The sequence below is a fragment of the Carlito syrichta genome, unplaced genomic scaffold (assembly GCF_000164805.1).
Source record: "Carlito syrichta isolate Samal-C Ts95f unplaced genomic scaffold, Tarsius_syrichta-2.0.1 Scaffold308842, whole genome shotgun sequence".
Taxonomy (NCBI): domain Eukaryota; kingdom Metazoa; phylum Chordata; class Mammalia; order Primates; family Tarsiidae; genus Carlito; species Carlito syrichta.
In genome coordinates, this window is record NW_007252938.1 from 333,388 (window position 1) to 358,623 (window position 25,236).

At 44.7% G+C, this 25,236-nt stretch overlaps 1 protein-coding gene across 1 annotated transcript in view; it reads right to left on the reverse strand.

Annotated features, from left to right (window-relative positions):
• The window catches only part of LOC103268507 (guanylate cyclase soluble subunit beta-2), a 61,257-nt gene that overhangs the window by 29,891 nt on the left and 6,130 nt on the right, over positions 1-25,236 (reverse strand). The window contains exons 2-3 of the mRNA XM_008066092.2: positions 18,337-18,431; positions 1,037-1,197 (exon numbers count right to left, since the gene is read on the reverse strand). Coding sequence (XP_008064283.2) covers positions 1,037-1,197; positions 18,337-18,431 — 256 coding nt within the window. The remainder of the gene's footprint in view (positions 1-1,036; positions 1,198-18,336; positions 18,432-25,236) is intronic.

The following is a 25,236-nucleotide window of genomic DNA, read 5'->3' on the forward strand; positions in this document are numbered from 1 at the left end:
CCGAGTAGCTGGAATTACAGGCATGCGCTACCACGCCCGGCTGATTTTTTGATTTATTGTAGAGATGAGGTCTAAAAAATAAAAAGGGCCGGGCGCAGTGGCTAATGCCTGTAATCCCAGAACTTTGGGAGGCCAAGGCAGGAGAATTGTTTGAACTCAGGAATTCAAGACCAGCCTGGGCATGATAGTGAGACCTTGTCTCATTTTTAAAAAATACCAAAAAATTAGCTGGGCATGACGGCACGTGCCTGTAGTCCCAGCCACTTGGGAGGCTGAGGCTAAAGGATCACCTCAGCCCAGGAGGTCAAGGCTGCAGTGAGCCGGAATTGCACCACTGGACTCCAGCCTGGGCGACAAAGTGAGACTTTGTCGCACACATGAAAAATAAAATAAAATAATAAACAAAAGAGAGTCTAGTGAGTCTAGATTTGAATTTCCAATGTTGTCTACAAACAAGAAAACCAAGGAAAGAACTCCAGAAGGACATATCCCAGAAGAGAAATTCGGTTCTTAACACCTCAGTTGGTCACCTGTGGGTTAATCAGAGTTGGATGATTTCAGATTCTAGATCTTGGCCCTGCCAAGTCTTCCCTTCTGATACATGAATAACATGAATCTGGCTGCACAAGCTATGTATCAGCTCCATCCAGGCCAGGAAACTTTAGGAGAGCTTTTGCAAATCCACTGTAATCTGTTTTCCAGGCTTTGTTCGCATTGTGATCGGTCTCCTTGAGTTAACCTCGAACCCACACCAGCCCCTCTCTGAAAAGGCCATCTCCCTCACAGAGCTGGACTTCTGCAACTTGCCCTTCTTTGATTTCTGTCAGTCAGTTTATAACAGTAGCCAACAGGTGTTTATTTTCCTTTCCTTTCCCAAGAGAACTCCTGGGTCCACCGATACCCGGTATCAAGGATTCTGCATGGGAGGCCGCTCCCCCTGCACCTACACCTATGTTGGGGAAGCAGGGAGATGGCCCGGAGCTACTGCAGCATTTGCTTCCTCTTGGGTGCCAAGACCAGACTCAGAAGGCCTTACCTGATAAGAGAGTGCCAGGTAACTGTGGAGGGCATCCAGGTTTTCAATAAATTCCGTGAGGTTTCCTCCCAGTGTCCGTAGCATCCTGTCATAGCCAGACATCTTACAGAATTGAAAGAAGTATTCTCCAAATAGTTTCAAGATGGCTTCCATGGAGACACCTGTGACGTCCAAAACACACCCCCAAATAAAAGCCCCTGCGAGGTGTTTGCTCTCTTGTGCATGGTCTTCACTGATCTCCAAAGGGTTCATTTTCTGGTTGTGTGATGCTTACTGAGCCACGCGCTAATAATCACATGGATGTTGCAGAGCCATCATGGTAGGTGCACCTGAAATATGAGTCCCTCCCTATCCCAATCTGGTCTTTTCCATCATTTTCACTGCAAATATTTCCCCAACATCCAGAAAGGGATGCGGGTCTGTTGTACCTACCCCCTTGGGCTAAATCCATAGCCCAGCATGAGCTCACTCAGGGTAGGAAGGGTGCAGCCCTGCATAATCTCCCCTACCATCTCCAACATCTTAAATAGAATGGGCCTCTATGAGAATGAAAGGCTATTTCTGAGAAACAATGATTATGCCACAACAACAACAAAATTAATTTCCCCAGGGTTCTAGGACCCTGATTCACCCAAAAGATGACAGCAAAGTCCTATGATGACTTTTCCTTTCTCTCTTGGCCTCGCTGCATCCTGGTCTCCCTCTGGGTCCAGGATTTATGTCACACTTTCCGTAATGGTTTCTCTGAGTATTCCAGGTCACCTTGGAGTTCTCTTTTCCTAATTGTTGTGTTTCTGTTTGTTTGCTTGTTTTTTTTTTCCTAACTTATGTTCATTCTGGAGGGCAGAAACATTATATCCTACTCTGTGCTGGACACAAAATAGGTGTTTGATGAATACCTGGGGGAGGATTGCCGTGGGCGGGGGGTGCTGCTGCAGTCTGCATTTGTTTTGCAGGAGAGACAGCAAATTTGTGTTGTTTGTTTTTAGTTGCCCAGGCTGGAGCGCAGTGGCACAATCACGGCTCACTACAACCTCGACCTCCTGGGCTCAGGCGATCCTCCCACCTCAGCATCCCAAGTAGCTGGGACTACAGGCAGGCACCACCATGCCTGGCTAATTTTTTTATTTTGTGTTGAGACGCAGTCTTGCTATGTTGCCTAGACTGGTCTCAAACTCCTGGGCTCAGGCAGTCTCTCTCCTCGGCTTCCCAAAGTGCTGGGATTACAGGCATGAGCCACCATGCCTGGCCTAGCAAACATTTGTAAACAATATTTTATAGTTCCTGCAACACCCATTACTTCACTTGATGTTCGTCAAAATCTTGTAAAATCAGATAAGCTGACAAACAGATCTTTCTTTTTACTGAGGCTGAGTCATCTTTGTGAACTGACTCCAATCACACAGAGTGACAGAGGCCAGCTTGTTGAAGAGGCTCTAACTCTAAATTCAGTGCCTTTGTACCATACCCCTTAGCCTCAAGCAGCAGCTAGAGAAACAGGTGTCTCTCCAAAGCAAGTGCTGCCTATAAGTTGTCATTGTTGACACAGAGACAGGGCTTCCACACATGTTGCTGGCCTGGAACTCCAGGAACTCCTAGGAGACGCCTGCTGCTGTCTTATTGACAATGGGGTTCTGACTCATGTGAGTCCTGGAGGCCAGGGAGAAGGTGGGGAATGTCCAGGTGTATGGGAGACCAGCAGGATTCGTAATCACTAGTGGCTGCATCCTTGAAAAGCTCTCTGGTACTCTGACTGGATCTGGAACACAGAGCAAGGGACATTCCAGGTCTCCTGAACTACCCAGGACTAAATCCTACAGAGGCGGCAGGGAATCCAGGGAGTGGGTGATCTGAACAGCAGATTCCCCTATAGCTCATGGTCCACAGTGAGACTGCTGGGAAGGTAATTGTTTTGGAATCTGAGCAGGGTGGAGTCCCCACTGCATTGGTCTGGTCTGGTAAGAGATGAGTTACATACATTCTCAAAAGTTGATTAGTCTGATTTGAATCTAGACAAAGCTTTGGATAGTAGGAGAGAGGTAATGACAGCCTGTGTCCATTGCCTTCGTTGGATTCTTTGCTTGTGGGTGTACCCTAGCTGGATGCAGACAAGCTTGTCTATGACTGTAATCAGAGACCACCTGTGACCCACCAGCGAAACAAATAAATTCTACTCAGTCCCCTTCTAAAGCATATGCATCCCCAGGAGGAGAACTCCTGAAAAGTAAATGAACAGGTGTTCGTTTACTTTTCTAACCTTCCTCTCTCCTTCCACCCCTCTCTTCCCTCTAAACCTAGCTTATTTAGGCTGAGAGAAAACAGCTGTGCTGTGCAGCCTGGTGGCTGGAGCTCCGAGCAGGTGCATCTTGTTACCTGCCAGGAAAAGCATGGGTCCCGAGCCTTCCTTCTCCCAGGGACCTCTCCCAGGAGGACTGGGCTGTCTGCGAGCCCAGCAAAATTATACTCAAATGACAGTGGCAACCTTGTGGAGACAGACTGCCTGTTGCAGTTTTCTTTAAAAGCTATAAACTTACAAAAAATTCATGAAGTTACTTGTTCCAGTCCCTGTATACTTGGTTTCTGGGCCACCCAGCTCTGATAACAGTCAAGGACATCTGGCCGGGAGATGAACTGCTCCTTAAACAAGGATCTGGGGCTCCAGTGTGGTATTTTCCATCTGTGAAGGATTTGGTGCTTCTTCTAGAATCCCTGCTTGAGAATGCTTGTCCAGCAGAGGGTAAAGGTCACTTTTTAGAATCAACACCTGTCTTAGTTTTTTATACAGTTTCATTTCAGCATTTTTAGGCTTCTAAGAGCCCTCTAAGTCACAGAGATATGTAGGAAATGGAAAGAAGATGCAAGAAAGAACTAAACACAAATCTGAGGTGGCTTAAATGCTTTCTGACACTGCAGGGGAGAGCCTACACTATGCTTAGTATTCTATCTTTTGTTTAAGAAAGAAGAAACAAGGAAATAGGCACTTATCTGCTTATTCGTGCAAAATTAAATACCAGAAGGATAAACAGATTGGTTACCTACAAGACGTTGGTGGGAATGGGGTGGGAAGTTTAGAAAACTTGTGGAGCGGCAGAAGAGAACACTTCTCTGAGTATAATTCTGAGAATAGTTCTGGTCTGGGGAATCGTGTTAATAGTTCATATGCTTAAAATAAACAAATAAATAAGATCAATAAGGACAGGGAAAACCCCTAAGATGGAACAAAACACAAATGAACAGAACAGCATTTCTATAGAACCGTTTTGAATAACATAATTACCCAGGAAAAAAATTAACCCAGTCACATTTGAACATGGTATTTAGATTGCTGTGTCTTCAAGTCAAAAACAAAAAGAACTTTCAGCCATTATTTAACTCTGGTTAGTAGGCTTCCTTTTCACAGCAGTTGGGGTTAGCAATTTTGAAACTATTTTGTGAACATTCATAGATTGAGAATATAAGTACAGACATTGTGGATAGTAGGAGCCAGTTTTTCCTCACTATCTGAAATGAAGTCACAATTATGGAAAGGGAAGAATAGCAGGAATCCTGTGCTGTTGGATTAGAAGATCTAACATAGTAAGACCCCAAAGCCTGCCATAGGTTGAGAGGAAGAGAGAGGGGGAGGGGGAAGGGGAGGAGGAGGGAAGAATAAGAGAGCGTGTGTATGTGTAACATCTACTTCTACTTCCAGCTCTGTTCACTGAGAGGGCCTAACAGCAGTGACGCTCCAGTAGCACTGAGCTTGTCCAGATCTTGGTTTTAAAGACTTTTCTCCACTAAAAGGAATCAGAGCTCCTTGAAAAGACAAAAGAGTCCAGGGGCAGGAAAGAATAACATCTTGTCATGGAAAAAAGTTAAAAAGCAATCGACCAGGCATGGTGGCTCATGCCTGAAATCCCAGCACTTTGGGAGGCCAAGGCGGGAGAATCGCTTGAGCCCAGGAGTTTGAGATCAGCCTAGGCAATACAGTGACACCTCATCTCTACAAAAAAAATTTAAAAATTAACGTGATGTGGTGGCATGAGCCTGTAGTCCCAGCTACTCGGGAGGCTGAGGTGGAAGGAGCGTTTGAGCCCAAGAGGTTGAGAGCAGCCTGGGCAACATAGTAAGACCTTGTCTCTACAAAAAAAAATTTTTTTTAAGTTAGTTGGGCATGGTGGCACATACCTGTAGTCTCAGTTACTGAAGAGACTGAGACAGGAGCATCACCTGAGCCAAAGCTGTCGTGAGCCATGATCATGCCACTGCACTCCAGTCTGGGTGACACAGTGAGACCCCGACTCAAAAAAAAAAAAAATCTGTAGATCAGATAATAGTGCTGTAACCATGTTCATTTCCTGAGTTTGACTATTGTACTGTAGTTATACTGGAGAATTTTTAGGACGGAAGAGGCAACGTGTTTGCAACATACTAACAATTCAGGAAAAAAATTATAGATATAGACATAAAGAAAGAGATAGAGCCAATAAGGTAAAATATTAACATTTAGGGAATGTGGATAAAGAGTACATGGTTGTACTATTCTTGCAAACTTCTTGAGTTTGATCTTATGTCAAAGTAAAAAAATTTTTGCTGGTTGCCCTGAAAAGACCTTAGGAAATCTTACATAATAAGACCACAAAGACCACACTTATCCATGGCCAGCTGAGATACAGCCTGCTCCTGGACCTCTATGATGTTATAAATTTTGTTAGGTATAATCAGAGCGTCATCATTATATTTTAAAATGTCTTTATCTTGTTAGAGAGTCATACTGAACTATTTATGGGTGAAATTGTGGGAAACCCAATATTTACTTTAAGACATTCCAGCAAAAACAAAAACAAAGAGGGTGAAGGGATCAGATAGATGAAATAAGATTGGCAAAATATTGATCATTAGTGAAGCTGGGTGAAGGGTATGTGGGTTTCAGCATACAATCCCTCTACTTTTATGTATATATTTAAAACTCCGTTGAAAAGTGGTTTTGATTTTTTTCAATAAAAGACTGCTTTGTTCACAGGAAAACAACTGTCATGAAACATCTATGCTTGGCTTCTCAAGAGAGGTGTGGAGACTTATAAGGGACTTTTAAATTGGAATGATGCATGAACTTGAACTTTCTGACTTAAACTTGGCTTATCTGTGTCACCAGGAAACGTGTACCTCTTGCCAAGGGACTGATAGCTCAAGGAACTGGAAAGAGTAGAGGTGGGTTGTCAGGGCAGGGGGACAAACAACACGTGCAGAAGCCCCAGCAACGGCTGGCGGTACAATAACGCAGCAGAGTCTCCTGGGCAAACAGCCTGCTCGGGGCTGGACTTCCTAAGACCATGGCCCAAAATGTCAACAACACAAGCTGTTCCTCATGGCATCCTTCCTATGTCATCCAGAAGAGTACATCCTGCTCCTCAAGAAAAGAAGTTCCTGCTTTATATTTGACAAAGTTTTCCATTGAGAATGGGTAATGTTTTCCCCCAAAGCTTGGGTATCCAAAAGATTCAGCTATCTGGAAAGAGCCATTCGCCTAGACACTCCTCTTCTCAAATGACATCACTTAAGCCAGCCATGATTTTATGTACAGGGAAGTATGTTGTCAGCTGGAGAAGGAGTTTAGAAAGGAAAGAAACAGCCACCTGTGTTGATACTGCAGTTTGCAAGAAGGAAGCAGTCTCTAATAGAAAAATTGGGTTTCAGATGTAGCAGTGAGGTTGTACAGGCATAGAGAAGACAGAAACTGCAACTAGGTAAAGGCAGCTCAGTTGGGCAGTGCTGTGCAGGAATGAAGCCATCCCACCTAAGCCTGGTAGAAAAGAGGGATTGGTCAAACCAGGGGCCAGGGTAGAGGGGAAGGGTCTCTGGGTGGTATGTAAGAGAGGGAAAGAACAAGGAGGGAAGGATACCTCATTGAGTACCCCCCCTTAGTGTTAGGCACTTTGCTCCCATTGTTTGTTTCATCTTTTGGGGGGTGGGGGGGTCAGGGTCTCACTTCATCGCCCAGGCTATAGTGCAATGGCATGATCATGGCTCACTGAAGCCTCAGCCTCCTGGGCTCAGGCCATCATTTCGCCTCAGCCTCCAGGACCACAGGGTGTGCACCACCATGCCCAGCTGGGACTACAGATGTGTGCCACCATACCTGGATAATCTTTTCTTTTTTTTGTAGAGATGAGTTCTCACTATATTGTCCAGGTTGTTCTCAAACTCCTGGGTTCAGGTAATGCTCTCACCTCGGCCTCCCAAAGTGCTGGGATTACAGGTATGAGCCACTATGCCCAGCCTTGATTTCATCTTCAGGGTGTCACTGTTACATGACCAATAGAAGTTTGTCCTCAGCTGCATTATTAGGAAACAATATTGTCCGGGGGCTCACCGGGTCTAATCCCAAAGCCCTTGCTTAAGACATCATCAACGTCTCTAGTCTGCGGGATTCAGCACCAGTCTCGGAGACAGGAGACTTGAATTCAAGTCTCCTTTTTCAGTTGGTTGCACAGCCTGGATTACCTTTCCACCCTCAGAGAAGTATGGTAAAGAGCCGTTGTTATAATGCCTGATTTCAGGAATTTGTCAGTGTTATGTTGCTCCCCTTTTTCTTTTTTTCTTTTTTTATTTTTTTTTTGAGTTGGAGTCTCACTCTGTCGCCCAGACTGGAGTGCAGTGGCCACTCCCGGCCACCGCAGCCTCGACCTGCTGGGCTCTGGTGATCCTTCTGCTTCAGCCTTCCAAGTAGCCGGAATTACAGGCATGTGCTACCACACCCGGCTGATTTTTTGATTTATTGTAGAGATGAGGTCTCCCTGCCCAGGTGGGTCTCAAACCCGTGGGCTCAGGCAATCCACTCATCTCAGCCTCCCAAAGGCGCGGGATTACAGGCTGAGCCACCGAGCCCGGCTTATTTTTTCTTTTTTGAGACAGGGTCTCACTCTGTCTCCCAGGCTGGAGTACAGTGTCACGATCCCGATTCACCCAAGCCTCGACCTCTGTGTTCAAGAGATCCTTCCACTTTTGCCTCTGGAGTAGCTGGAACTACAGGCACGTGACACCATGCCCAGCTAGTCTTTTGAATTTATTTTGTAGAGATGAGGTCTCACTATGTTGCCCAGGCTGGTCTTGAATTCCTGGGCTCAAGCAATTCTCAGTCGCCCAAAGTGCTGGGATTACAGGCGTGAGCCGCCATGCCCGACCTTGTTCCTCTTATTTTTAGAGAGTTAGGTGCAGAAAAGACTTGCCGGCATTTGCTGATAGCTAACTGTTGAAACACATTTTACCAAGGGCTTCTTAGCAAGCGAAGTCTAGACGGACACAGCTGTGCCAAATGGCTGTTGTGTGTTGTTTTGAATTTTGTCACTTCAGATCACTAATAACCCACTTACACACTAAGTAGGCACTTATTCATGTACAGAATAATTCCTTATGCAGTGCTTAACCTGCCATCTGGTCCCATCCTGAATTATGCTAATTAGAAAGCACAGAGCTATGCAGTGGCAGCATGGCCTGGAAAAGTCCCAACAATTGCTTCAAGGTAGAGAAACAGCATTCTGGAACCCACTTGGAAAGCAAAGCCTAATGGTGACTAAGCAGGCTTTTGTGTGTGTGTGTGTCAAAGGGAGCAGTTAGTTTCAACTGACCTGTATATTTTGTTAAGCAGTAAAATGTGCTTCCTGTAGTCTTCCCTTTGGCCGAGACTTGCTCTCTCTCAGAGTCATGGGAGCTGTGTACATACAGAGTAACACACAAGCTTCCTGGGTCAGCCTAATTTCACATCTCACACTCTGTGTTTACTCAACTTTGCATCCCAACTTTTTTATTTGAAAGATGCACTTACCATACCCATGAACTCTTTCAAATATAGGCCAACAGACCTTACAGAGAGGTAAACAACAAGAAGAAAAAAGGTTTCTGATACTCAAAGAGAGAAACCATGGTGATGCATTTTGGCTTTTGGTAGAAATGTGGGTCAGCCCACACATTGGTCTGTAAACTGGTTGCTGCCTCTAAGCATATTGGTTGGGCAGGTGTGTGGCATCTCGCTTCTGAAGGGGCTGTCCCCACAAAAGCACACAGCCATAAAAATGGACTGGGGTGATGTGAGACATACAGAGGCTGTCTTTCTGGAGACTTGAAAATTTTAATTAGAGTTCTTATATTAGTCTGCTAGGGATGCCATAATAAAATATGATAGACTGAGCACCGCGGCACACACCTGTAATCCCAGCAATTTGGGAGGGTGGGGAAGGAGGATTGCTAGAGCCCAGGAGTTCAAGATCAGCCTGGGCAAAAACGCAAGACCCTGTTTCTACAAAATATAGAAAAATTAACCAGGTGTGGTGGCATGAGCCTGTAGTCCCAGCCACTTGGGAGGCTGAGGCAGAAGAATCACCTGAGCCCAGGTGGTCAAGGGTATGGTGAGTTGTGATCCTGCCATTGTACTCCAGCGTGGGTAACAGAGTGAGACCCTAACTCAAAAAATAAGATAAAATAAAATAAAATACCAAAGTGTGGGTGGATTAAATAACAGAAATTTATTTTTTCATGGTTCTGGAGGCTGGAAGTTCGAGATCAAGGTGCTAACATGCTTGGCTTCTGGTGAGAGCCTTCTTCCTCACCTGTAGATGGCCACCTTCTCACTGTGTCCTCACATGACAGGGAGAGAATACAAGCAAGCTTTCTTGTGTCTCTTTTATAAGGGCACTGACCCTATCATGAGGGCCCCACCCTCATGAACTCATTTAAACCTAATTATTTCTTAAATCTCCAAATATGAATTTTGGGGGACATACAATTCGGTCCATAGCCTCTCTTGGGTAAAAAGTTACTTTTTAAATCTTGAATAAGACCTGTTTGTAAAAGATCCATTCTCTAGAGCGTGAGATGACAAACTGTTTCTGTAAAGAACCGATCGTTAATATTTTCAACTTTGCAGATCATGTGTTCTCACATCTACTCTACTCTGCCACTGTAGCACAAGTGCCACCATAGACTATACATAAGTAAACAGGCATGGCTGTTGCCAATAAAATTTTATTTACACAGACAGGCAAGGACCCAGATGTGGCTCATGAATCATGTCATTTGACTTATTAAAGGGCTCAAATTATTATTATTATTATCGTTATCATTATTATTTGTACCGCAGTCATTTGAAGTGAATAGCAGAGCGTTTTTCTTCTTTTAAGGAAAAGCATCCAGAGGTACAAAACATACGAGGTCTGACAATTAAATTTGCAAGCTCGTTCTAGAAAAACTGTCATGATGGTCACCTTTGAAGTACTCCCTTTGGGAAGCTATGCACCAACACCAGCTCCTAGTCCATCCATCTAAGCAATTTTGAGACTCTTTCTCTGGAATGGCTGTCAGAACTATTGCCACGGGAATATCGGAGTTTGAATTAGAGCAACTAACAAACATTAAATTTCTTATTAAACTTGGCAAGGGTGGAAGTGAAATCAGGGACATGTTAGTTCAACCTTATGGGGTAATGCCATTAAGAAACTGACACTGTACAAATGGATTAAACGTTTTTCTGAGGGTATAGAAAGAGTCACTGATGAAGAGAGGTCAGGACACCCAATAACGAGCAGAACTCATTAAAACATTGCAAAAATACATCAAATTGTGCATTAAAATTGTCGGCTATGGGTTCGAGACCCGCCTGGGTAATTTAGCGAGACCTCATCTCTACAATACATCGAAAAAGCAGCTGGGCATGGTAGCGCGCGCCTGTAGTTCCAGCTACTTGGAAGGCTGAGGCAGAAGGATCGCCAGAGCCCAGCAGGTCGAGGCTGCAGTGGCCGTTTCCGGCCACTGCACTCCAGTCTGGGTGACAGAGTGAGACTTCAACTCAAAAAAAAAAAAAAATTGTCAGCTGACTGTGAGAAGCATAGCAGAACAAATAAACATCAATAGAGAAATAGGAAAATCTTAACTGAAAACCTTGGCATGAGAAAGGTATGTGCAAAAATAGTCTTGAAGGAGTTCTTGTATCAAGACAATGCATCAGCTCCCACAGGGCTGTCTGTGAGGGAGTTTTTAGCCAGTAAAAAAATAACTGTATTAGCACACCCTCCCTACTCACATGATCTGGTCCCCAGTGACTTTTTTCTTTACCTGAAGATAAAGGAAGTATTGAAGGGAAGACATTTTGATGACATTCAGGACATCAAGGGTAATACAATGATAGTTCTCATGGCCATGAGAGAAAAAGAGTTCCAAAATTGCTCTGATGGGTGGACTAGGCACTGGCATTGGTATAACCCCAAGGGGAGTACTTTGAAGGTGACCATAGAGACACTCAGCAAAGACGTATGTAGTACTTTTTCTAGGATAAGTTCGTGATTTAATTGTCAAACAACATAGAAATATTCCACTTTCCCTTCAGATTCACCATTCAGTTGACATTTGCTAAACACCCAGTATGTGCCATGCATGTCACTAAGTGCCTTACATCTGTTATCTGATTTAATGCATTCCTTCCTGCAACCCTTTAAGGTATTATTCCCTTTTGAGGAGGAGATGAACTCAATAAAATTTGATGCCAAGGTCATACAGTTGATGGGAGAGAGCAGGAGCCCACCCCTCATTCTCATTCTAGAATAACAACAAGATGCCCTTTGCCAAGGGGCTAGGAACTAAGCTTAGACTGCATGACACCTAAACAAACCTGTAGAACCGTCTGCTGGAAGGGCCATGTCTAGGCTTTGCCTATGTGGGGTAGCACATAGCAGGATCTAGAAGGGTCTGTCTGTGTGGTTTGAAAAGCCTATTTAAGCCGGGCTCGGTGGCTCAGCCTGTAATCCTGTGCCTTTGGGAGGCTGAGGTGAGTGGATTGCCTGAGCCCACGGGTTCGAGACCCTCCTGGGCAACTTGGCGAGACCTCATCTCTACAATAAATCAAGAAATCAGCCAGGCGTGGTAGCGCATGCCTATAATTCCGGCTACTCGGAAGGCTGAGGCGGCAGGATTGCCGGAGCCCAGCAGGTTGAGGCTGCGGTGGCTGGGAACGGCCAGTGCACTCCAGTCTGGGCAACAGAGTGAGACTCCAACTCAAAAAAAAAAAAAAAAGAAAAGAAAAGCCTATTTAACATCATAATCGTATATTTTCAAAAAACTTTTTAATGATATATTAGAAAATAAAACAGGACCAGATGCAATGACTCAAGCTTATAATCCCAGTACTTTATGAGGCCAAGGTGAGAGGATTGCTTGAGTCCAGGAGTTCTTGACCAGCCTAGGCAACATAGTGAAACTTCATCTCTACACAAAATCAGAAAATTAGCCGGGTATGGTGGTGTACACCTGCAGTCCCAGTTACTTGAGAAGCCAAGGCAGGAGGGTTGTTTGGCCCAGGAGGCTGAGGCTTTGGTGAGCTATGATTGTGCATTGCAATCTAGCCTGGGTGACAGAGTTAGACCCCTGACTCAAAAAAGAAGAGAAAACAAGACATTTCTTTGGCAGGTGTGTTAAACAAGAAGACTGAGAGGTCTTTTTGATAACCTACACCCATAAAAACCTCTCCTGGCATCAGTTGTGGGGAGACAAATGAGTCTGGGAGTCCCCCCAAAATAGACTGGGCAGGGTAGTGGTGAGATTTGCAGGTGTCATGGATACTACCCAGCTTCTGACCCAGCTTTTGCCTAGAATTTCTCTGTGTAAGTTTCTTTGGAAGGGACGGTTGGTTGGTTGGTTGGTTGGTTGGTTGGTTGGTTGGTTGGTTGGTTGGTTGGTTGTTTGTTTGTTTGGTTGGTTGGCTGGCTGGCTGGCTGGTTGGTTGGGGGTGGCCCAGCTGTGATTGGTGGGAGGCCATATGAGCCTGTCTACCAGCTGCCTGTGCTCCCCTTCCAAGGGCCGCTGTGGAGGAAGGCTGGATGCTGGATTTAGGAAGCATCCAGGAGGTGTTACTGCTCTTGACACCAGAGTTCCAGGAGCTGAAGGAGCAAATGACTGTCTCACTCCTTGTGTCTTATTTCCAGTTTCAGACAAAACCTTGTCTCGTGTTATCAAAACGAGAGGCAATCACTTGCAGGTGGCAAGTGACCAGGGGCACAAACACATCTGTTTGGAAGTTGTTTTAATGGCCAGTTGGTGCCCCGGATTCCTCTTATCTCTGATCACCATCATCCTGCCAGGCCTCATTGGCACCTCTGGACCCTGCTTGGCTCTGTGGCTCCAAAACAAACCAGAGCAGCCGATGAGCCTGGGGCAGCGGGTGGCCCAAAGTGGTGGGAAAAGCAGGTGACCACCCCCTACTGGAGAGGACTCTGATGTTCACACACATTCAGCTTACTAAGACTTCCCTCTCCCAGCTTGGCAGAGTCTTTGGGCCTTTCCCAGATGCAAATCCCTGGAAGGTCCTCTCCATCCAGGAGATGACCACGAACATGAAAAGAGATGGAGATGTCAAATAGTCATGTGAAAAGCAAGAGAAAGGCTCTGTATTTTACTAGGTCCAAGTCATGGAATTGAAGCTGGCCCTATGTTTTTAATCAAGGAAGTTTTCTGAAATTCAAAGGACAGGTGACCAGGTGCAATAGCTCACACCTTAACACTGAGTGCACTGAGCACTTTGGGAGGCCGAGGTGGGAGGATCACTTGAGCCCAGGAGTTCGAAACCAGCCTGGGCAACAAAGTGAGACCCATCCCCCACCGTCTCTATAAAAAATTTTTAAAAATTAGCCTGGCATGGTGGTGCATGCCTATAGTCCCAGCAACTTGGGTGGCTGAGACAGAAGGATTGCCTGAGTCCAGGAAGTCGAGGCTGCAGTGAGCTGTGATGGTGCCACTGTAGTCCAGCCTAGTAGACAGAATGAGACCCCAACTAAAAGAAAAAAAAAAAAAGGAAAGGCAAATAAACTCAATGCCTCTCCTGAAACAGGTGCATTCCGAGTCACTACTCAGTTCTGGAGAAGCCAACCATTGGTGCGAGCTTAGAGTTAACTAGCTGCCTCAGTGTGTTCTCAGGTGGGCCTGCTGGACACTGATTACTCTGGTGTCTGCCACTGGCTTTAACCAGTAACCACCTCGCAAATCCCTCCTGAGGATGGCAGGCCAATTTGCTGGGCTCCCAGAGGATCCCTGAAAACCAGCTCAAAGCCACAGCCCCAGCTGCCTGACTCTTTGTGGGTTGCACAGAAGCCACCTTGAAAGACCCAAGTGACTGGGCCCAGCTTGACACTTCCAACAGTTGGGGCCCAGGGTGTCAGGTTCCAGGAATGGATGTTGACACGGTGTCTGCCAGTGATAATCCCTAAGGCCAACTCACACTCTCATGGCGACTAAGGCAGCATTGCCCGTGAGGGACAAGTGAAGGAAATTCGATGGAGACTGAGAGAGGGACCCGTCAAAGAGCCTGGAAGCTTCCGGGAATGGGGGGAGGGGGAGGCAGGGCTTTCCCTGTTTCCTACACAACTCCCTGGAGTCTGGGACAGTGAAGGCTGCCTGTCCTGTCCTCCCCTCAAGGCCTGTCCTGTTCATCATGCGCTCAGTGCTAAGGGGAAAGAATGATTTTTAAAAGAGGGGTTGAATAGTGTCCCCCCCCCAAATTCATTTCTACCTGGGAACCTCAGAATGTGATCTTATTTGAAGATAAGATCTCTGCAGATGTAGCTAAAATAAGATGAGGTCATTCTGGATTAGAATGGACCCTAAATCCAATGACCACTGTCCATATGAGAAGGCCACATACAAGAAGACACACAGGCAGGGTGTGGGGGCTCACGCCTGTAATCCCAACACTTTGGGAGGCTGAGACAAGGGGATTGCCTGAGCCCATGGGTTTGAGACCCATGGGCAACATGGCGAGACCTCGTCTCGACAATTAAAAAAAGAAAAAAATTAGCCCAGCATGGTGACGTGCACCTGTAGTTCCAGGTACTTGAGAAGCTAGGAGAAAAGCAAGGGTGTTTGTTCTCAGGTGGGCCTGTTGGATTGGTTACGGTGTGACTTTAACCTGTAGTCACCTCACAAATTGCTTTATCCTTGGAGCCACCCGAAGAATGAACCCCGCTGACACCTTGATTTTAGACTTCTGACTTCCAGGACTATGAGAAAATTAATTTATGTTGTTTGAAGCCACTTGAGGCTGGTCCTTTGCTACAGCAGCCCTAGGAAACTGATGGAAGGAAGGAAGGGAGGAAGGAAAGACGGAAAACAGAAAGGAGGGAGGAAAAAAAGAAAGGAAGGAAGGAAATATTTTTGAGAACCTATTATATGTTGGACGCCACATTTAATATTTTCATATATATTATCTCATTTAATCCTCAAAACAACTGCGAGGGGTAGATATTCTTATTTGACCAATAAGAAAACTATGACTGTTTAAGTAATTTGTCCTAGGTCATTAAACTAGAAAGAAGTAGCCAAGTGCAATGGCTCGTGCCTGTAATCCCAGCACCTTGGGAGGCGGAGGTAAGAAGATTGCCTGAGCCCAAGGGTTTAAGACCAGCCTGGGCAACTTGGCAAGACCTCCTCTCCACAATAAATAAAAACTAACCAGGTATGGTGGAGTGTGCCTGTGGTTCCAGCTACTTGGAAGGCTGAGGCAGAAGGATTACCTGAGCCCAGGAGGTCGAGGCTGTGATAGTTGCGACCATATCACGACACTCCAACATGGGCAACAGAGTGAGACTTCAACTAAAAAAAACAAACAGCAAAAACAAACTGGAAAGAAGCATTGTCCTATGTCTCTTCCCTGCAGGGTCTGGGGAGTGAGCAGGTTAATAAGATCAATTCCCTTGCTAATGCATCCATGGAAGAAATCATCCTGGAAATATATGTGCATTGCAAGTGGGGCCATCTACATGTGGTCACCCCACTATGACCTTGTCAGTCGCATTTTCACATCTGAGCAGATGGAAAAATGAGCCATGGCAGAGAAGAGGGAGTAAAGGGCCTTCAGAAGCACCCTGCAATGCACACCATGTCTATTTTCAGGTAAGCACATGTGTGGTTGGTACAGGGACGTTCTCAAAGTTGTTCCTCCTGATACCTAGAGGTAGTCAGGGCAAACCATTTTCAAAGGTATTGCAACCCCTGTAAAGCCAGCATTAAGGCCAAACATGATGGTGGTGGTGCTCATAATTTTTATCTATAAAAGTTAAGGTTACTCAAATGGAAAGTGTCACACATGAGACCTGTACTTGATTAAGCAGTGTCCTCAAAAATTCATGTCTACCAGTAACTTGTGAATGTGACGTTACTTGGAAATTAGGACTTTGCAGATGTAATCAAGTTAGAATGAGGTCATTTAGGGTAGACTATAAATCCAGTATGCTTGGTGTCCTTATGAAAAGAGGGTGTGAAGCCGGGCTCGGTGGCTCAGCCTGTAATCCCGCGCCTTTGGGAGGCTGAGGTGAGTGGATTGCCTGAGCCCGCGGGTTCGAGACCCGCCTGGGCAGCGAGATCTCATCTCTACAATAAATCAAAAAATCAGCCGGGTGTGGTAGCGCATGTCTGTAATTCCGGCTAGTCGGAAGGCTGAGGCGGAAGGATCACCCGAGCCCAGCAGGCGAGGCTGCGGTGGCTGGGAGCGGCCACTGCACTCCAGTCTGGGTGACCGAGTGAAAGTCCAACTCAAAAAAAAAAAAAAGAAAAGAAAAAGAAAAGAGGGTGTGGTTGGGTGAGATGGCTCACACCTGTAATCCCAGCACTTTGAAACACTAAGGTGAAAGGGTCACTTGAGGCCAGGAGTTCGAGACCATCCTGGACAACATAGAGTGACCATATCTCTACAGAAAAAAAAAATTAAAGAGAAAAATGTAGACACAGAGACAGACACAGAGAGAAGATGACCATGCAAAGGTGGAGGCAGATATTGGAGTTATGCTATCTCAAGCCAAGAAATACTTCGGGCCACCAGAAGTTGGAAGAGGAAAGGAAAGATTCTTCCCAAGGGCCTCCAGAGAGAGCCTCCCCCTGCCAGCAACTAGATTTTGGACCCCTTGTCCCCTGAACCATGAGTGAGCAAATTTCTGTTGTTTTAAACCAGGCATTTTATAATACAGTTGATAGTCATAATTCAAGGATTCCATATTTGCAAATTTATTCACTTACTAAAACTCACCTTTAGCCCCCAAATCAATGCTCACAGAGCTGTCAAAGTCATTTCCAGACAGAGACAGTAGTGAAAAACTTGCATCACCTAACATGAATGTTTCTAGCCAATACAGGACAAGGCAATACTCTACTTTCTTGTTTTAGTTCTAATCCTACAAATAAGCATCCTTGTTGCAGTCTATTGAGTGACATGTTTTTCACATTGTTGTGCTTTTTTGTTGGTAATTTTGCTATTTAAAATGGCCCTCGGCTAGGAGCGGTGTGTCAGTCTGTAATCCCAGCACTTTGGGAAACTGAGGTGAGAGGATTGCCTGAGTCCAGGGGTTTGAGACCAGCCTGGGCAACTTGGTGAGACTACACCTCTACCATAAATCAAAAAATTAGCCAGGTGTGGTGGTGCTTGCCTGTAGTTCCAGCTACTTGGAAGGCTGAGGTGGAAGGGTCACCTGAGCCCCTCAGGTCAAGGCTGTGGTGGCTGTGAGCATGCCATTGCACTCCAGCCTGGGCAACAGAGTGAGACTCCAACTCAAAAAATAAACTAAAATAAAATGGCCGTCAAGTTTGGTGCTGAAGTGCTGCTCAGTGTTCCCAAGCACAAAAAGGCTGTGACTTACAGAGAAAATATATATGTTAGGTTAGCTTCATTCAGGCATGAGTTATGGTACTGTTGGCCATGAGTTCAATGTTAATAAATCAAATATATATATAATTTTTAAGCTTATTTTTACTTTAAATTTTATTTATTTATTTTTTAGTCAGGGTTTCACTCTGCCACCCAGGTAGGAATATAGTGGCACAATCATAGCTCACTGAAGCCCAGACCTCCTAGGCTCATGCAATCCTTCTCCTGAGTAGCTGGGACTACAGGCGCATGCCACCACACCAAGCTAATTTTTTAATCTTTTGTAGAGATGAGGTCTTACTATGTTGCCCAGGTTGGTCTCAAACTCCTGGGCTCAAGCAGTCCTTCCACCTCAGCTTCCCAAAAGGCTGGGATACAGGCATGAGCCACCACGCCCAGTCAACAATATGTATTCAATAAGGCGTCTTTAAACAGAAGTACACATCAAGCCAGGTTATGCATTGATTGATTGACAAAAATATTGTGACTAGAGACTCACGAACTTAACCCTGTATTTCTTCAGATGCAATGGTTCAGTATTCACCAATTCAGTGATTTCAGCAGGTTTACAGAACAAAGCTGCTGTGAATCATGGCTGTATTTCGTCACAGCTGCCCTAAGAAACCCAAACAAGTCCTTTCATGCTTACCCAGAACTTTGCAGGCCTCTTGGATGAGCTTGGTGGTGATGATGTCATCATACACTGTGTAAGTCATGAAGGCATCTTGTACCTCTGCAGAAGTTCTGGAAGAAAAACCAAGATGCAGTGAACACCCATCTATTGGAGTTTTGCCCCAGGAATATATCCACTGACTCAGCAAGATATAACACAGCAAGAACACTCCTGATCATAAAGGATGTGGGACATTAGAGTGCCTTCCCAGGACCCTAGTTTGGGCCCAGGGCTTCCTTCTCAAGTACCCAGACTAGGCCATGCATTTCCTCAACTTATATAAAGATTATTGGTCTCACCCTCTAGACTGGGCCCTTTGAGCATTGTTAAGAACTCAATAAACACAGGGTAGTGAACTTGTAACTCAGGGGTCATAGAGCCTCTTTCTCTGAATGGAAGAGCAGCTGCTTGAGTTTCTCACTGTGTGACCGTGCAGTTGACTGTGTTATAGGAGTTATTGACAGACTTGCCAGCAGCTAACCAAACCTGCTGAAGAGAGGCTTAGCCTGGGAGTCAGAAGACTTGCACTCTTGGCCACACCCTCATGTTGAATCTCTAAACTGTACTTGGGAATTCAGTCAACAAATGGGAAAGGAGAAGGAGCCTGGTCAGGAAATGCTTCTTTGAGAAAGGGAGGTCTAACTGAAACTAAAGGATGAGCAGGCAAAGAGTCTTCTGGCCAGGGAGGACAGGCTCCCAGGCAGCAGAAAGCACGTTCAGGGAACAGAGAGGAGTCAGAGCCCTTGAGCTTATCCCAGAACTACAGAATCTTGGAACTGCATGAGGTGTGGAATTTCCTAATTGTCCAGTTTCCCACCCTGCACTAGCTCTGACTGCTGGCCTTCCTGTTTCTTTTTAAACGCTTCCAATGACAAGAAGCTCATTCCTTTGCAAGCAACACATTCCATCTACAGACTGCTCTCTTTGAGAGACAGTTATTTCTCTTATGTTGAATTGAAATCTACTTCTGGGCTCTCATAATATCTTCTATGTATTGAGCATCTGGCCCAAGAAATGACAAATTATTCTTTATCATCCCTTTTACTGTGAAGAAAGCTGATGCTCAGAAAGATTAAGTGTCTTTCCAGGGTCACCCAGGGACAAGAGAAGGATCTGGGCTCTGGGCTCCAAAGCCTGCATCCCTCCTGCTCAGATTTACTCATTGGCCTTCGTTCTGCCCTGTTGGAAGATGCAGGCAGGGCTGGTCCCTCCTCCAGCTACCTAACTTTCCAATATTTAAAAATCCTTATTCATTTCTAAATATTCCTTTCTGGGCTAACCACCTCTTTATCTTCCTGGCCTTCATCTTTTTCACTGTAAAATGGGGTAATTACTATTCCTGTCCTGCCTATCTGACAGGAGTATTGATAAGGATAAAATAGGATAACAGAAGTAAAAGAACTTGGAGAAAACAAAAATCACCATACAGATCCAAAAAAGAGCAGTGATGAGAACAGGGAGGTGGCTGGTGGGCTGGGAGACAACGGGTTGGGGGTTTAGGAGACCCTAGCTCCAGGCCCATCCCTGACACAAATTCGCTCTGAGGAAAAATCATCTTCCCTCTCTGGGCATGGATTTCTTTTATCTGTAACATAAGGGTGTTGGTGGGCAAGATGAGTGTTCCTCAACGGTCTTTTAACCCACCCTTCCCTCTCCAATACACACACATCCACTGGGGACTCTCAGACAGCCCTGTGGGGTCCTTGTGCCTACAGTTGAGAATCCTGGGCTAGAAGACCTCTGAGTTTCCCTCCACTTCTAAGATTGCCGTGTGGGTCCATGTCTACACGATGGTTTCCAAGCATCATTGAATGCGGCTGTTCAGAAAAGCAGCTGTGGGACCCAAGAGGATGGGGAGTGCTGTCCATCATATCATTCCCTGAGTGAGGTGCTCTCTGCCATGTTGGAGCTGACTCCTACAAGCCTTTCAGGGGCCTGTGAGTCTCTGTGAAAACACGCACCCTCCCTCTGTGCCCATAAGCAAAATAGACACACAATGGGCAAGACCCCAGTTGAAACCTGGCATGTTGTCATAATGTGTTCAGATCCCAGACATGATTACACAATCTCCAGGACCTTCAGAAAGGTAATAAATTCTGTAGCACTCCCCTGTCCTCCAAGGGTACCACACATTCCCCCCTGCCTGGGTCTGGCAGCCTGCTCTTTCCTGTAGGCTGAACTGATGATATTTTAGCATCAAGTGTTTATTTAGGATTGTATATATGTTGCACGTCACTGGGATGCCAGACATGCCCAGACTGTGATGATTACACAGGGATTTTCAGCCTTGTTTATTGATCTCCATGATCTTACATAGAACGTTACCCACAGAGTCAGTACACACTGGCATATTTATAGTCATTCAAGTTGCTTTAGCAAAACAATATGTTCACCCAATAATTTAAAAAAATAAATAAATAAACCAATTGATATCTTCCAATGAGATGGTAGAGCCTCTGATAAGAGGATGAGAAGGAGACAAAAATGACTATCAAATACTATTTTGAAGAGATGGGGAATTGGAAACGCAACAGATATGGGAAATGAAGTTCAGAGTTGGATGTTTCCAGCTCAGCCAAAGAGAAATACGTGCCATGTAACATGAACAGCATTAGCCACAAAGATGTGCATAAGACATAGATGCAGGAGACTGATAAACCAATGTTTGATCAGTCATTCAATGTGTGTTCTGCTTTAGTTACTTCCAGTAATATCCAAACTACCTGGGCTAGAAATCAAGTCCAGACTGCCCGTACCAAAATAATTTGAGGAGCAAAATAAATATGAAGATTTCTGAGTCCCAGGAGGCAGTGTCTGAAAAATCTATATATTTTTAACCACTTGCCTCAGACGACACTCCGGGTTTGGAAACCACTGCACAGAAACACTTTCTAGGATTTAGTCTGGCAAAGCAACAGACTACAAATGATGGATCTTACATTATCCAGCCTTACTAAACTGATGTAATTGTTGCTCCGATCCAGAGCGAGCTATAAAGCTCACAGGAAAAATAATAGCACTCTGTAGCAAGTTTTAGGCCAAGAAAATGGGATCAACTTAAGCCCTAGGAAATTGTTTCTTCAACAGCTCTCTTGCCTGTCACTGTGTGAATCAAGGTGAAGTTGGGAGAGGGAGGCGTGGAGAGGTTTCACCTGGTGTCACGACCATCTGGAATGTAGATAAAGCACCAGCCTGTCTTTCTAGCAGGTCCTCCAGTTCCCACAGCTTTCCTGATAAAGTCCAGACTTGTTAAGTCAACACACCCAGCCTCTGTGACCTAGCCCCCCAATCCCTCCCTCACCTTTGGCTATCCCGCCACCCCTATCCCTACCACCCCCAACCTACTCACCCCCCCCAACACACACTCACACACTCATCCAGCTACTCACAGTTCTGTCCTCCCTGCCTTCCCACAGGCTCTGTCTCCACCAGAAACCTCTCACGTCCTCTGCTCTGGCTAACTGAATTCTTCCTTCCCAAATCAGCTTAAGAATCACTGACTCTGGTCACTTCCAGCATGGAGATTCAAGAGTCCCTCCTCTGAGTGCACTTGGTTCCCTGTATCTCCTCCCATCTTAGTGCTGACTGCATGTGTGATCGCTTTACCTGTCTGTCTGCTTCCTAGATTATCAAGTAAAAAGATCGGGAAAATGTTATCTGATCTAATATCCTCAATACCTACCTTGTACCTGATACACAATAGGAGCTTGATAAATGCTTATAAGAGAATTTAGGTGAGAGACCTAACTTGACAGAGGCTCACAGCTCTCTGTGCTTGAGTCAGGAAGAGACCCGTGGGTTAACCAGGCTATACCACAATCCAGCTAGATAATTTGGGACAAGTCCTACTGTGCCTTCATTTCTTCATTTGTACAATGATCGTACTGGATTAGGTCAAGGGTTCCATGGAGATTTTGATGTTCAATCCTCCTCTTCCCTCTCCTAGCCACCCTAGCCACCGGTGATGTGTCCCTGTGTACCTGTATCCCTATGTACCTGTGATTCACATAAAAATGCATCTTTTGAACATTTTGTGTAACAAAATGGGAAATACGCACATAAAGTACTTTTGCTGGATACAAAAGTGTTGATCGTCACCTCCAGGAAAAGTGCTTATAAGATTGAGTTATGAGCTGAATTAGTCACTTTTTTCATGGAATATCATTTCAACTTGAAAGAACCATGAACAGAAGAACTATGGCTACTCAGACTTGGATATTTGGCAGATATTTCTTTAAAAAATAGCAAAGTTAGCTTGTCACTTCCAGGAAAATAACTGGCAGAATGTGTTGCCAATGATAAAATTCAAGATGCAAGAATTTGGGGGGGGACAAAGCCTTGCATCTGCCGCCGTGAGCTTATTAGCTTTTCAGCTCTTGCAGGCTTTCTGCTAAGACTGTGGTGATATTGACAAATGCGATTTTGATATTGTATAATGAAACATGTCAACATTCGTAAGATCAGCATAACTCGGTGAGCTAGTAGTTTCCACATAACTAATGCATGCTGGTACAAAATTATGCTAAATGATTTATTTCAAAGTATGACAGACCAAGAGATTTTAATATAACGGAGGGGAAGAAGGTCACTGATGCAGTTTCAGATTCAGCATTGTAACTGACCTTTGAGAAACCACCTCTAGTTGAGCTTTTATGAGATTTAAAAGAATAGCCATGATTATCTGAAAAGGGTATTAAAGGTCTTCCTTTTTCCATATTTTCTTCATACATCTAGACCAAAACCACATCAAAAAAGACAGAGTGCTAAAGACAGAATGCTCATACCTTCCATTAAGTCAGACATTAAAGAGATTTTCAAAAATGTAAAATGTCACTCTTCCCATTAACATCTTTATGTGGATAATGTAGTTATTTATCATAAAAATACATAACCTATGCTAACATAATAGGTTTATTATCATTATTTTTTGATAATAAATATTTTGAAAATTTCTCAGTTTCAGTCAGCCATGCTAAAGAAATATTCATTCTACTCTCTTTATAGAAAGTGATATAATAAAATCATGGTCCTATAAACGGACAAACTAATTGCAGCTAAAGATGCAGGGAAGCATATTATAAAAACAGTTTTGTTAATTAATGATAGCAATAACAAAAACAGGTTATCTGTTGAGATTCTGATGTTTATGTTATCTGTCAGCTTCAACATTTTTCCACCCTCATTCTAAATAAGTACTCACTTTTGTAGCTAAATTTTTATTTGTAATGTTATATTCTTTTTAAAGGAGGCTCTTCACATTATATAAGCTCCAGATCTTAGGATACCTGTTTCTACTCTTGCTGAATTTATCCTCCATATATTCCCACTAAACAAAAATACTTCTCAAGATTTACCTTCGATGGTTTTTATTAGAAAAACCACATTTCTACTTTATAGGTAATATTACAATATCAACCACCTTTTTAGGATTTCCCATGCCCTTGGATATTCTCACATGATCTTTTGGAGGCTGGGTTCTCCAGTTGAAAGGTCCCAACCAAACTGACTTCTAAGGGCTTCGCTGGTTCTGAGGGCCTATGGTTTTGGGCAACCAGGTGAATCCACAAACACATTCATGGCCAAGAACAAGGCAGAAGTGAGGAGACAAGCAACATTTTAGGTTCAAAATTAAAAATAAAAATCTGCTTTCAGCTATTTTTTTTTTCTATAGAGATGAGGTCTCGTTTTGTTGTCCAGACTGGCCTCAAACTCTAGGGCTCAAGTGATCCTCACGCCTCAGCCTCCCAAAATATTAGGATTACATGCATGAGCCACTGCGCCTGGACTCAGCTACGTTTTTTTTGTTTTGTTTTTTTTTTGAGTAAGAGTCTCACTCTGTCACCCAGGCTGGAGGACAGTGGCATGCTCACGGCTACCACAACGTTGACCTGCTGAGCTCAGGCGATCCTTCCACCTCAGCCTTCCAAGTAGCTGGACCTACAGGCGTGTGCCACCACGCCTAGTTATTTTTTCTTGATTTATTTAGAGATGAGGTCTGGCCAAGTTGCCCAGGCTGATCTTGAACCCGTTGGCTCAGGCAATCCTCTCACCTTGGCCTCCCGAAGTACTGGAATTATAGGCGTGAGCCACCATGCCTGGCCAACTCAGCTACTTTTAAACTAGACTTTATTTATGGGAAAAGTAGATAATATGAAGGGAAAGGAGGACTTATAGTCTCTAAGGAAGGGATAAAAGGCCCGGTGGGCTGATGGGACAGAGGAGGCAAAGCAGGAAAGGGGATGAGTGGAAACCATTCTGTTTTTTTCTGGCTCAAATGGTTTCACGATAGACTGTCCTTGAAAGTATGGTTGCTTGCCAGGCATGGTGGCCCATGCCTGTAATCCCAGCACTTTGGGAGGTGGAGGCAAGAGGATTACCTGAGCTTAGGGGTTCGAGACCAGCCTGAACAACATGGCAAAACCTCGTCTCTACAATAAGTCAAAATAATAACCAGGCACAGTGGTGTACACCTGTGGTTCAGCTACCTGGATGGCCGAGGTGGAAGGATCACCTGAGCCCAGCAGGTCGAGGCTACAGTGGCTGTAAGTGTGCCACTACACTCTAGCCTGGGCAACAGAGTAAGACTCCAATTCAAAAAGAAAGAAAGTATGGTAATTCATCAAGATGTCATAATGTTAGCCACATTTCGCATTTCCTGTTTGGCAAGAACAAAAATTCCAAGAATGCATAGGCATTTTTTAATGTCATTCAGCTCTTAAAGATTCTGGTGAATGAACCCTCTCCCCAAAAAATAGATGCAGACACATGGACACAACATTTAATAGGGAATTTCAGAGGATTCTCAGAACCCCTCAAGCCTGTCTAGGAATCTTTGTCGAAGAACCCGTGACACGGAAAGAAGCCATGTGATCCCCA